The sequence below is a fragment of the Podarcis erhardii genome (genome assembly GCF_964252035.2).
Source record: "Podarcis erhardii genome assembly, chromosome: 2".
Lineage (NCBI taxonomy): Eukaryota > Metazoa > Chordata > Lepidosauria > Squamata > Lacertidae > Podarcis > Podarcis erhardii.
Window position 1 is genome coordinate 107,965,112 of NC_138498.1, and position 12,957 is coordinate 107,978,068.

Sequence of the window (12,957 nt, forward strand, 5' to 3'; positions counted from 1 at the left end):
GACTCTTGAGAGTCCCATGGACTGCAAGAAGATCAAACCTATCCATTCTGAAGGAAATCAGCCCTGAGTGCTCACTGGGAGGACAGATCCTGAAGTTGAGGCTCCAATACTTTGGCCACCTCATGAGAAGAGAAGACTCCCTGGAAAAGACCCTGATGTTGGGAAAGATGGAGGGCACAAGGAGAAGGGGACGACAGAGGACGAGATGGTTGGACAGTGTTCTAGAAGCTACCAGCATGAGTTTGACCAAACTGCGGGAGGCAGTGGAAAACAGGAGTGCCTGGCGTGCTCTGGTCCATGGGGTCATGAAGAGTCAGACACGACTAAACGACTAAACACCAACAAAAATACATAACCAGCTTGACTTTTTTAAAAAACAACAACTCTTTGAGGAATGAGCACTCCTGTACGTGAGATGGCAGGGCACTAGCAGGGAAATGCTAGTTAACCATGTCCAGATGACCTGTTCAACAAATATTTGTCCCGATTTATTTTTGCAAAGAGATTAGATGATGATGCCTATTTAATGAGCATTTATCCTTTTTTGTTTGTGGAAGGGTTTAATACCCCTTGCCATCAAGCGTCATCCCACACTTTTCAATGGATTTTCCCCCAACCCACCCACCCTCTCCTTATCCCCCAAAGTCCAATCTTTTCAGGGACGAAGGGGTTTGTTTCACGAGAGCTTCAAATCAGGTTCAAATGTGCAGCTGGAATTTGGTGATCTTCTTACTGTTTGAACTGTGCGTCTACGATAAAAGGGATAGAGTTCTGGGCCAGTCACTGTCTCTCAGCCTAACCTACTTCACCGAGTTGCTGTTGGTGGGGAAAACTGGATATGAGCTCCTTGGAAGAAGGGATATAAATTGTGCTCATGTCATCCCATGCTCCCAATCGATTCTCCACCATTCTGTCATTTTTTCCCCTTCCCACATCGCCTGACTTGCACCTGTTATTTTCTGATGCCTATCATCTTATCCACACACACAACGTAACATTTTTCTCCATGGGATATTGTGCATGCTGTTGCCATGTCTGTTTTGTTTGTGCTGCAGTAAACATTCAAAAATCCTAGGGTTTGGGTCAAACTGAGGAAGGGGCTTGGATATAAAAGAGGGCAAAATTGCCTTTCTCGTTTTTGCATGTTGGGGGTAAATTTATGGCCGGGGGAGCAGAATTAATTGGCACATGAATGCTCTGCGAGTTCCTATGCTGCTGCTGTTATTTAACACTGACACAAGCGCCTAAAACTTGGTAAGTGCTGCACATACATTAAAAATATATGAGTTGTGGCCTCAAACCTCAAAAGTTCCTTCCACCAGAACTTTCTTCCTCTTTAAGGTGCCACATGGGTCTTAGTTAAAACATTTTAGGATATTTGAAAAAGAGAAGGATAACTGAGAGACCGGAGGTAATGCTGTGTGTGTTTGAGGCCGGCCAACATCTCTGTTTCTTGTCCTAAAAAGAAAATTATATAACATATTTTACCAAAAATATATATATATATATGCATGGATATTAAAGATTCATAGCACTGCTGGAGATATGTGGCAAGTCAAAGCCCTGGCAGAAGAGGCAGCAAAGCTTTGTTTGTGCTGGAGAATTTTCACCTTCTCTAGGAAATCCAAGTGACACAGGCAGTTTCCTTTTGCTGGGAGGCAAGCATCGTTGGGTGGTCTTGTGGATCTTTGTAAAAACAGGCCACAAGCTACCCTAATGGACTGCAGGTACTTGCTATGATCTGTCTTATAAAAAACTTTTGCCTTGCACTTAAGGTGAGCAAACAGCCACGCAGAAAAAGAAAAAGAAAAGCAAGTTCTTGCGGGAAGTGTTACAAAACATGGTTCGCCATGCAACAAAAGGGAGGGGGGACAGAGAGGAGGAAAGCAAGAACCCATCTGAGCAGCTCTGAAGGGAATAATGGTAAAGGTAAAGGGACCCCTGACTGTTAGGTCCAGTCGTGTCCGACTCTGGGGTTGCGGCGCTCATCTCGCTTTACTGGCCGGGTCATGTGGCCAGCATGACTAAGCCGCTTCTGGCGAACCAGAGCAGCGCACGGAAACGCTGTTTACCTTCCCGCCGGAGTGGTACCTATTTATCTACTTGCACTTTGACGTGCTTTCGAACTGCTAGGTGGGCAGGAGCAGGGGGGAATAGTTCTCTTAAATGCTCTCAGCTCCCTTGAGAAAAAAAACTACATTTCCTAGGATTCTTTAGGGGAGGGGGGGAGGAGGAATCCATGACTGTTCAATAGGTTTTACAGCGCTGTGGTGGTCATGGGGCCCTGAATTTCATTACTGTATTTGGCTGCCACTGTAATGCAGAACGCCACGCCAGAGACGCAGGCCCCTCATTGGCAAACTCCTTAGGCCCAAGGTGCCCCACACACAGTTCCCAAGGGCCTGGCTGGCCACTTCCTGGCCGGTACCTCGTGGGTTAACATGAACATTCCTCTCTCCTTCTGACCTGAGCGGTGCAGCTTGAGTCCAGGCTATTCTTTGCGCTCTTGATAAAAGCATGTGAAAGCTGAAGGCCTCACACATTCCTCCATTCAGGGCTTGGCTGCCTGCCTGTAAACTGTCACTCCCTGGCACCCAGGCCAGAGAGGGAGAAAACTGCAGGGAACGCAAGCCAAACTCCCACCCAGGGCCAGCTGCACTTAAAACTGCACCCTCCCCATCTTTCCCCACCAGGGAGATCAGATCCCTTCTTCCGGCAAGTGGAATAATAATAATAATACCACTCCGTTTTGGCTCCAGTCAGCATCTTTCCCCAGAAGCCGCCCCCTGTCCCCAAACCTGTGCAAAAGAGAGCACCTTACTCACCCCTCGGAAACAACTCAGAACAAGCCCCACTAATAGCAGGGTTGTGCCCTGTTTATGTAAAACTTTTGAGAAAGGCGGGAGACAGGGCTGTGTAAGAAGGTTCCTTGGGGTGCCGTGACATTTAATTACCCAGGCCCCACCTGTCCCAGGCCCACAGCCTGGCATGGCTGCAGTTACGGCAAGAACATGTTTAACAGCACATTGTGCTTATATCGCGAGGGGATCTTTGCATCCCCAGGGAGCCTTTCATTCATTAAAGAAACAACAACCCAGAACTAAATTAAAACCAGCAACGCCACCAAACCCGACTCAGCAGGGGCCCAAGTAATGCTTTAAAACCACCACCACCATCATTTTAAAAAAACACAACAACCACCCCCCAAACCACCTTATTTTTCTTTTCCTAACTTTCTATTTAAAAAGACAGCTACGTAAAGGAGCATGTTTTTTAAAAATAAAGCAATCCCGTGCTAGTGACAATGAAGGTATTTTTAGATATTATGAAAATGAAAAGGCCTCAGCAATCTGGAAATGGGTGATGGGCCAGCAAAGGAGGCTCACTTCACCAGTCGGATTTGCAGCTGTAAACTTGAGGGCTCAGGGCTGTTAGAAATTCTGCGCAGAGTTTCTTAACATCAAAATTTTGCATTAAGACGACAGAGAGGGAGAGAGGGAGGATTGGACAAGTACGGGCACACATTAAAGGCAAAGCCAAGAAAGGAGGAGGGATTAAAAAGAATAGTTACTGGAGCTTTAAGAATCACAAACACAGGGCATATGTATATACCCAAAATGATCTGGCATTTGCAATCAGTCACAAATGAGGATTGGTCACATAAGCTTTCCATGGGTGGTCATTTTGCTTTGTTCTTAAATTCACTTTCTGCCACTTTTTATGGTTTTGATTGTTCTTTAGCTATTTTTTTAATTATACTCTGTACATCGCCTTGGGCCATAAGCAGGACAGATAGCGACAGCAGCTCTGCACTGGCCAGGTGGCCCTTGGAAGATCATCTGCTGTCACAGGTATCCCTCCTGCCCTTAGTTTTTTACACTAAATGCAGCAGCAGCAGACCTTGCTGCTAGCATATCTCTACAATCAGTGGGTGAGGCAGGTGTTTCCATTCGGCCCATTTTATGCATTAAGGCTTCCTTCCAGCCTCGGAAGTGCCCGGTGTATACCTCTGAAGTCGCACTCAAGCGAAACCCCACCTGACAGCCCAAGCTGACAAGGCGCCAGCTGCTCTGGTTAGAAATCAAGAGGCATCAGGAGCTGAAACAATGCAGGGACGGTTTTAAGGATGGAAACGCCTTGCATGGTGAAGGGCCCTTAGGAAGCCAAAGGAAATGCCATTTCTGATGTGAGACATTACAGCTTCGGGCCGCCTCCGAACGTCACAATAAAACATATCTGAAGAAGTGTGCATGCACACAAAAGCTCATACCAATAACTCACTTAGTTGGTCTCTAAGGTGCTACTGGAATTTTTTTATTTTGTTTCGACTACGGCAGACCGACACGGCTACCTACCTGTAACTAGAACAATAAAACATGTTTTTTTCTTCTTGCAGGGTTTGGGGAACCTTTTTCCTGGGGGACCTTCTGAGGTCTGGATGTAGTGATGGGTGGGGCCATAGGCAAAAGCAGAAAGAGGGACGGGTGCGACTTTTACCTCGCAGGAGGCTACATTCCAGCCACACCAAAGTCAGAGGTTTCTACATGCACACATTTCCATCCATCCAAGCAAGCAAAAGGGTGTTCTCATCATTCAAGGACATGTCCCGACCCAGGAAAAAGTAGAAAAGGAGGGCATGATGCAGGGGTGTGGCCTATGGAGAGTCTGATAAGAGAGGCCTAGACTGGGATACAGGTCTGAGGTTCCACACTCTTGGGTTATTTTAGTGGGAATGAGCCTGTGCATGTTTCAGGCTCACACAATCCCCACTCTCCTCGCCCTGCATGGCCGTGAGTTCAGAAGCTTTCACTACCATTTTTGATAACTACAGTTTAGTTACAGTGGTACCTCGGGTTACAGACGCTTCAGGTTACAGACTCCGCTAACCCAGAAACAGTACCTCGGGTTAAGAACTTTGCTTCAAGATGAGAACAGAAATTGTGCTCCGGCGGCGCAACGGCAGCAGGAGGCCCCATTAGCTAAAGTGGTGGTTCAGGTTAAGAACAGTTTCAGGTTAAGAACGGACCTCCGAAATGAATTAAGTACTTAACCCGAGGTACCACTGTAATTAGGGGCGCTAGGGGAGAGGTATTATTATTAATTGAATTTATATACCGCCCTATACCCGGGGGTCTCAAGGTGGTTCACAGAATAAAATCAAGATATAAAACCACAAAATACAAAATAAAAACAGAACTTTCAAAAAAACGGTACAGATCATTTGAGCACATCAACAACAAATCTTTATTACGGTCATAGACCAGCATAAGGAGGTAGGGGTACAATCGTTTAAAATCATTTAAAATCTAAACAAAAACAAAAACCACGTTTTGTTTTGTTATGTTTTTAAAAACTAAAAGGAGTTAAAACAGAGTATATATATAAAAGTCCATAAGAATCCAAAAGAAGCTAAGAAAGTCTAAAAGAAGGGTTAGGAACATCAGACAAGAGTTAAAGAGCGCAAAAGACTAGTACAGTGGTACCTCTGGTTATGTACTTAATTCGTTCCGGAGGTCCATTCTTAACCTGAAACTGTTCTTAACCTGAAGCACCACTTTAGCTAATGGGGCCTTCCGCTGTCGCTGTGCCGCCACCGTGTCATTTCTGTTCTCATCCTGAAGCAAAGTTCCTAACCCGAGGCATTATTTCCAGGTTAGCAGAGTCTGTAACCTGAAGTGTATGTAACCTGAAGCGTATGTAACCCGAGGTACCACTGTATATATAAGACCACAGCTATCAGTCTACAGAGCACTCAAATCCGAGAGCTCATTATCGAGCACATCATCATTCCTAACACTACTTTAAGAAATACAGAAGTGGTCAAACATTAGTAAAATGTAACAATGAACCCAAAGCGTACATTGATTTTTCACTACTCTATCTCGGCTTCTAACTTTATTGACTCAAATACCAAACGTGCTTCTTTATATTCTTCAGCTTCTTCCAACTCTTTTCCATTTTCTAATAGCTGGGCAAGATCTGCACGTGCAGCTTCTAATCTGCGTTGGCAATCAGGAATCATCATTCGAAATTCTTGCAAGATCTCAATCTGTTTTTTAATTGCATAATTTTCAGAACCTTCAGCTTTCATTTTCTCAAATCTTCTCTTCTTGCCGTTTTGCTTCTTTTTCATACATAACCTTTTCTTTTGCCAAGCGCTTCACTAAGCCCGTTTAGTACCTCCAGTGGGAGACATGTTGTGCTCCTCCTGGGGTAGTTTGCTCACCTTTTGTCCACACCTTGCCCCTCAGCTCTCACCTGTGGCTCCTAGAAGCTGTCAGCATGCGACAGCGGCTGCGCCCCAGGAATGGCTTCAACCGGTGAGGATAGCCAATGGGTAGCCAACCCTCGATGAATGGACTTCCCCTGTATGCAAAGACAGGCACCGGGGGATTAAGCGGACGAGACCAAAAGTGGGTCGAACGGTCAAGAAGGCATTTTCTGCACATGCTGCAGAGGGAAGTAAGGGGCAGGTGGGGCTTGCCAAACTGGGAAGGTAGCCCATCTAGAAAAAGGAAAACTCTTATCCTATGCTGCCTTGAGGGATATCTTTGGGAGGAGAAAATGCTAAGGAGTAAACCCTACATGAATCTGGAGTGGTTCTCCGTAAGACGGTTGGATGAGCAACTCCCGCAGCTAAGCTGGCGTCAAACATATTGCTCTGCTTGGACCACATCAGCGAGGCCAAGAGAGGTGTGGGTGTCTTTTCATCTGGGCAGCCCCAGGTTGGTCACTTCGGTGCTGCTAACACAGAGGTCCAACTTCACCTCCAGAGACGAACTCCATTGTCTCTCGAGACAAACGGTTGCCAACAGCAGTTTAGTAGCCCAAACCACGATTAATCTTAACTGGAGTTGGTTGAATCGAGCAATCTTTATACAGTGGTACCTCTGGTTGCGAAAGGGATCCGTTATGGAGGCCCGATCACAACATGAAAGGAACGCAACCCGCAGTGGTGTGTCTGCGCACACGTGGGTTGCGATTCGCCGCTTCTACACATGCGTGTGAAGTCATTTTGCACGTCTGCACATGCGCAAGCGGTGAAACCCGGAAGTAACCCTTTCCAGTACTTCCAGGACACCGCGGGACGTAACCTGAAAGAACATAACATGAAGTGGACATAACATGAGGTATGCCTGTATAGTGGTATCTCGGGTTACAGACGCTTCAGGTTACAGACTCTGCTAACCCAGAAATAGTACCTCGGGTTAAGAACTTTGCTTCAGGATGAGAACAGAAATCATGCAGCAGCGGCGACGGGAGGCCCCATTAGCTAAAGTGGTACCTCAGGTTAAGAATGGTTTCAGGCTAAGAACGGACCTCCGGAACGAATTAAGTTCTTAACCCGAGGTACCACTGTAACCCAATTTGAAGCTGGCTCATGACCAACAAAGCACACTTCAGATTAACCATAGCATAGGGTTCGGACAGCACCGTTAGCGGTGATTTATGTGAAAAGGATACGAAGGCTTCCAATGTTCCCTTTGCAGTGGAGAAGGGAGTCGCCAGTCAAAGGCTCACATAGGTTTGTTCCCATCACAACCCTGCCCTCATGCAGATGACGACCAAACACAGCCAACTGAGGCTAAGCACAGCTTACAGTTTAGAGCAGGGATCAGCAACCTTTTTCAGCTGTGGGCCGGTCCATCGTCCCTCAGACCATGTGGCGGGCTGGACTATATTGGGGGGGGGGATGAATGAATTCCTATGCACCACAAATAACCCAGAGATGCATTTTAAATAAAAGCACATATTCTACTCATGTAAAAACAGCAAGCAGACCCCACAAATAATCCAGAGATGAATTTTAAATAAAAGGACACATTCCACTCATGTAAAAACATGCTGATTCCCGGACCGTCTGCGGGCCGGATTGAGAAGGCGATTGGGCCGCATCCAGCCCCCGGGCCTTAGGCTGCCTACCCCTGGTCAGGGCTTATACAAGATGCCTAGGGTTCAAAAACCCTGCTCAGCTATCAAGCTAACTAGGCATAGCCTATATTGCAGGGTTACCATGAGGCCAAACAAGGCAGGGAAGAACTACGCACGCTACCACAAATTCCTTGGAGGAAGGGTGAGTAATATATGGCATAAATGTTTTTTAAAAAGGCCAAATTCACCATCTACTAGTGGTTACGAAATTGCACTACTACTACTAGCAGCAGATAACTACAACTGATTAGAGACTGACTGCCTAATTTCAGAAACCCAGAAGTAAATTTATTTTTTATTTTTAATCTACTTGGTTACACTTAATTTTACGGCACTTCAGTCAGCTCACAGAAGCTTACCTGGGGCTCTCCGCTGCCATCTCCCATCCAGGTCGAGCTAAAACTTGCTCAGCTTTACAAGGTAGCAGCATCAGTACCCTCAAACCATTATCCTGCTTCAGCTTTTCTCCTCCAGGCCCCCAAGGCACCAATTTCCCGCATGATGCATCCTGCGTTATTTTGCTTTCCGCCCCAGCAACCTCTCCTCTCACATTAACATGGGTGCATGTGCCAAAGCGACTAGGCCGTGGCTGTAAATGCCTCCAATTGCCGAAATCAGATGACGAGCCAGTGCTCCTAGCAGGTGGGAAAACTATGTTCTGTGTCCTCTTTCCCTCCTCACGAGCAGAATTTCTGCCTGCTTTTTGAGCATGGGACACAGAAGCGATAAAGGTAAAGGGACCCCTGACCATTAGGGCCAGTCGTGACCAACTCTGGGGTTGCTGCACTCATCTCGCTTTATTGGCCAAGGGAGCCGGCGTACAGCTTCCGGATCATGTGGCCAGCATGACTAAGCCGCTTCTGGAAAAACCAGAGCAGCACACGGAAACACCATTTACCTTCCCGCCAGAGTGGTACCTATTTATGTACTTGCACTTTGACGTGCTTTCGAACTGCTAGGTTGGCAGGAGCAGGGACCGAGCAACGGGAGCTCACCCCATCGCGGGGATTCGAACCGCCGACCTTCTGATCGGCAAGTCCTAGGCTCTGTGGTTTAACCCACAGCGCCACCCGTGTCCGGATAAGTGTTCCTATTTGGCTTTAAAGGAAAATGAAATGCTGGCACACAAGCATGCTCCACAACAACAGTTCGGATTAAGGCCACACTCATGCCATACATTTGAAGCTGCTTTTAAAAAGTCGTGGCTTCAGTTCAGCTGCTGTTTGTTAAGGGTGCTTGGAGTTGTAAGGAGACCCCTCACAGAGCTACAATTCCCAGAGTGACTGAACCGTCAATTCCTCTTCACAGGGAACTCTGGGAATTGTAGTTCTGCCAGGGGAATAAGAGCCTTCCTATCAACAATCAGCACCCTAAATAAACTACACTTCCCATAATTCTCTGGGAGAAGCCATGATTGCTTAAAGTGGTATCACAGCACTTTAAATGTTTGCTGTGAATGTGGCCTTAGGGAAGACAGTACTACCAAGGTCTCTTAGTTTAAGTGTGAACAGGGAGGTTCGTCTGACGCCTTCCTTACATATCTTTAGGCACCAGGCAAAAAAAACCCGTTCCTCTGCTACCAGGCCTTTGGCTGATTAATATTCTACAGCTTTTAAAATGTGTTTGTGGCAGAGGGGGTTATTGCTTCGCTGATTCTGTTTTAACTACAGTGGTACCTCGGTTCTCAAACGTAATCCATTCAGGAAGACCGTTCGACTTCCGAAACGTTCAAAAACCAAGGGCTGGCTGCAAGTTGGAAAAATTGAAATACATGCAGCGGAAGCCGTTCAACTTCTGCGTTTGAAAACGGAAGCAATTACTTCCAGGTTTGCGACGTTCGAAAACCGAAACGCTTCCGAGACACTAAAAAACGAGGCACCACTGTATTTATTTGTGCTTTTATTGGACCAGAGCTCTCATCAACTCCAGCCACTATGGCCAATGGTCAAGGATGATGGGAGTTGTAGTCCAACAACATTTGGAGGACCACAGATTCCTCATCCCTGGAGCACCAGATGCTGAGAGGAAACTACAAGCGGGTTTCAGGCTGGTTGCTATCAGAGGCAGAGTGCTGGGTTTGATGGCCCAATGCAACAAGTATGAGGGATCTTCCTCGGGAGTCTTTCCAAGGCCCAAGCCTTTCACAGAAGCAACTTAAGGCACCTCAACGGGCTGCCCTTTGGTGTCGAGGGCAGCTTTTAGCACTGCATTTTAAAATCTGTTTTATTGCATTTTAAGGTGCTGGTTTTACGTCTTTCAAAATATATATTCACCCACCAGAGCCTGAGGAAATGGGCAGGTTTACAAGAAAACACTTGTGAATCACTTGAGCCTCTTTGAAGACTACTTGGAAACTACAACTGCTTCAGAAGAGCAGCCAGGTTGTTAACTGGGTCCTGCCATTCTGAACATTTTTAAACAGTGTTAAAAGTTCTTGACTGGCTTCCAGTTTGTTTTCTAGTCACAATTCAAAGAGCTTATTTTGACCTGCTGTATGGATAATGGCACAAGAGGAAGGAATTAGCACGCCTGAGGAACCCCAGGCTTCACAAAAGGATTGGGGCAAAAGCGGGGGAATGGAATGGAGTGTCCTCCAAAAGGGCATGGCTGGTTTAAACAAGGGAACTCCGTGCTGCATTTTGCTGCAGGTCTCACTGATAAAGCTCTAAATGACCTGGGATCATAATACCCAAATTACTGAGGTTTCTGGTGGACCACTTTTGGTGCCCATGAGGTTCAGCTGGCCCTTACCCAGATGCCAAACAAGAGGTGGGAATTACTTTTGAGTAAACATTCACAGGGTTGTGCTGTATAAGTACTTTGCTTTAGCTAGGCTAGCTGAAAAATCTATGAGAGCTTTCCCCTCCACAAGACATTTAAAATTGGAATATGAATGCACGTTTTATCTGACCTTGAGTTTGCGTTTTATTCTTTTAATTGTCTTATTAGCAGCACATCTTTCAGCTCTGGCATGAAAGACACCTTGAACTTTTCAAGTCACAGAATTCTAAGTACACAAGCCCATCAAGGAAAGGAGAGTCTGTAAATCTGCGTCTTGTGGGATCATCATCATATTTGTTACTCACCCTTGACCATAAGGTACCAGGGTGAATTATATCTATATATTAAAAAATGCAATACAACACAATAAAACAAATAAAATAACTCTACCCAAAACACAATATAGTATACAGTGGTGCCCCGCAAGACGGAAAACCCGCTAGACGAAAGGGTTTTCCGTTTTGGAGGCGCTTCGCAAAACGAATTTCCCTATGGGCTTGCTTCGCAAGACGAAAATGTCTTGCGAGTTCCTGCGGGTTTTTCCCCCTTCCCCCCCCCTTTTTCTAAGCTGCTAAGCCGCTTATCAGCTTATCCGCTGAAGCCGCTTAACAGCTGATTGCTAAAAGCCGCTAAACCGCTAATAGCGCTAATCCGCTAAGCTGTCATTGGGCTTGCTTCGCAAGACAAAAAAACCGCTATACGAAGAGCCTCACGGAACGGATTAATTTCGTCTTGCAAGGCACCACTGTACGTGTCAAATAAGGTCCTTTTTAAAGGCTACATCAACTCCAAGTTGAAGAAAACATAGCTTTTTTGTAGTGCATACTCATGAAAATCGTTGATGAGAGGTATTTGACTTTGCTAACTCCTGAGAGGAACCAGAGCCCCAGGGGAGGCCGTTTGTAACTGTATTTATGGAGCTCTGAAACAAAATCAGCCTTAGTAAAAGCGGGAATAGGAAGGTGTCAGAGAGTCTAGGAGAGAACAGTTGTCCCAGTATAGGGACAGCCCTATCATTATGCAGAGTGAGGCGGATGCCTCAGGAGGGGAAATTTGGTTGTCATTAAAAGAAGCACAAATTTATTATTGCTTTAAAGAAGTGGAGAAGCACTTGTGGGATTGTGCCACAAAAAGGGGGGGAAACAACTTGATGGGCCGTTGGCACTAGGCACCATGACAGGAGAGAAAAGGGGAGGGCACTATGATGGGGGAGCACCATTCGCTCCTCTACCTCAGGCAGCAAAATGTCTTGGACCAGCCCTGACACTGTGACTGCTTTGTCTGAAACTTCCTTAATAAAATACAGTATATCACAGTAAATTGGAAATTACAGTGGTACCTCGGGTTAAGTACTTAATTCGTTCTGGAGGGCCGTTCTTAACCTGAAACTGTTCTTAACCTGAAGCACCACTTTAGCTAATGGGGCCTTCTGCTGCTGCCGCGCCGCCGGAGCCCAATTTCTGTTCTTATCCTGAAGCAAAGTTCTTAACCTGAAGCACTATTTCAGGGTTAGCGGAGTCTGTAACCTGAAGCGTATGAAGAGTATGTAACCCGAGGTAACACTGTACTGCTTTTGGTTACACGAACAGTGTCACATGAAACACCAACTCTAGTTAAGGAGCAGGGCTGAGGAACAATGGTCAATAGTGGGGGGTTATGGGACTTGTAGTCCAACATCATAGAAGACCAAAGCAGGGCCATCTTAAGCATATGTGGCGCCGGGGTGCAAAGATGCACCCAGCACCCCCCCCCCAAGTTGCCCAGAGTGGTTGACATTTTGGGGAGGGGACCCCAAAGTTGTTTACCTTTTTAAGGAAAGGTTCCCCAGAGTTCTCGACCTTTTTTAAGGGAGCTGACACCGTGCTTATCTCTGCTCAGGAAAAGAAAACAGGAAACATAAGGAGCCTAGCGCAACAAACCAGCCCAAGGCGTCAGGCCCAGGCGCGCAGGAGGGTGGAGCCAGCCGGCCGCCTCAGCACCTTGCTGGCTAGCTCACCCCTGAACTCGTGGCGCAGAGCCGACCACAGCAGAAAAGCGCTCCAACCAACAGGCGGGCTCTCCCCCAGACTCCAACTCTCGGGCCCCGGACTCTCAGCCTGGCGCCCCAGAGAGCCCGGCGCCCGGGTGCCCCGCACCCCTGGCGCCTATGGTAAAGATGACCCTGGACCAAAGGTTAGCCACCCCCAAGGCTCCCGGATAGCAGTACTACTCTGAAAGGCCCAAAGGAAACATCATATGCTCATT

General features: G+C 46.7%; 2 protein-coding genes across 3 annotated transcripts in view; both read right to left on the minus strand.

Annotated features, from left to right (window-relative positions):
• The window catches only part of PLXNB1 (plexin B1), a 148,799-nt gene that overhangs the window by 125,111 nt on the left and 10,731 nt on the right, over positions 1 to 12,957 (minus strand). The gene's annotated exons all lie outside the window — the stretch shown is intronic.
• TBCA (tubulin folding cofactor A) lies at positions 5,862 to 6,169 on the minus strand. The gene is given in 2 exon segments (XM_081849406.1): positions 5,862 to 6,097; positions 6,099 to 6,169. Coding segments are annotated over 2 exon segments (264 nt in total). The 5' UTR covers positions 6,138 to 6,169; the 3' UTR covers positions 5,862 to 5,872.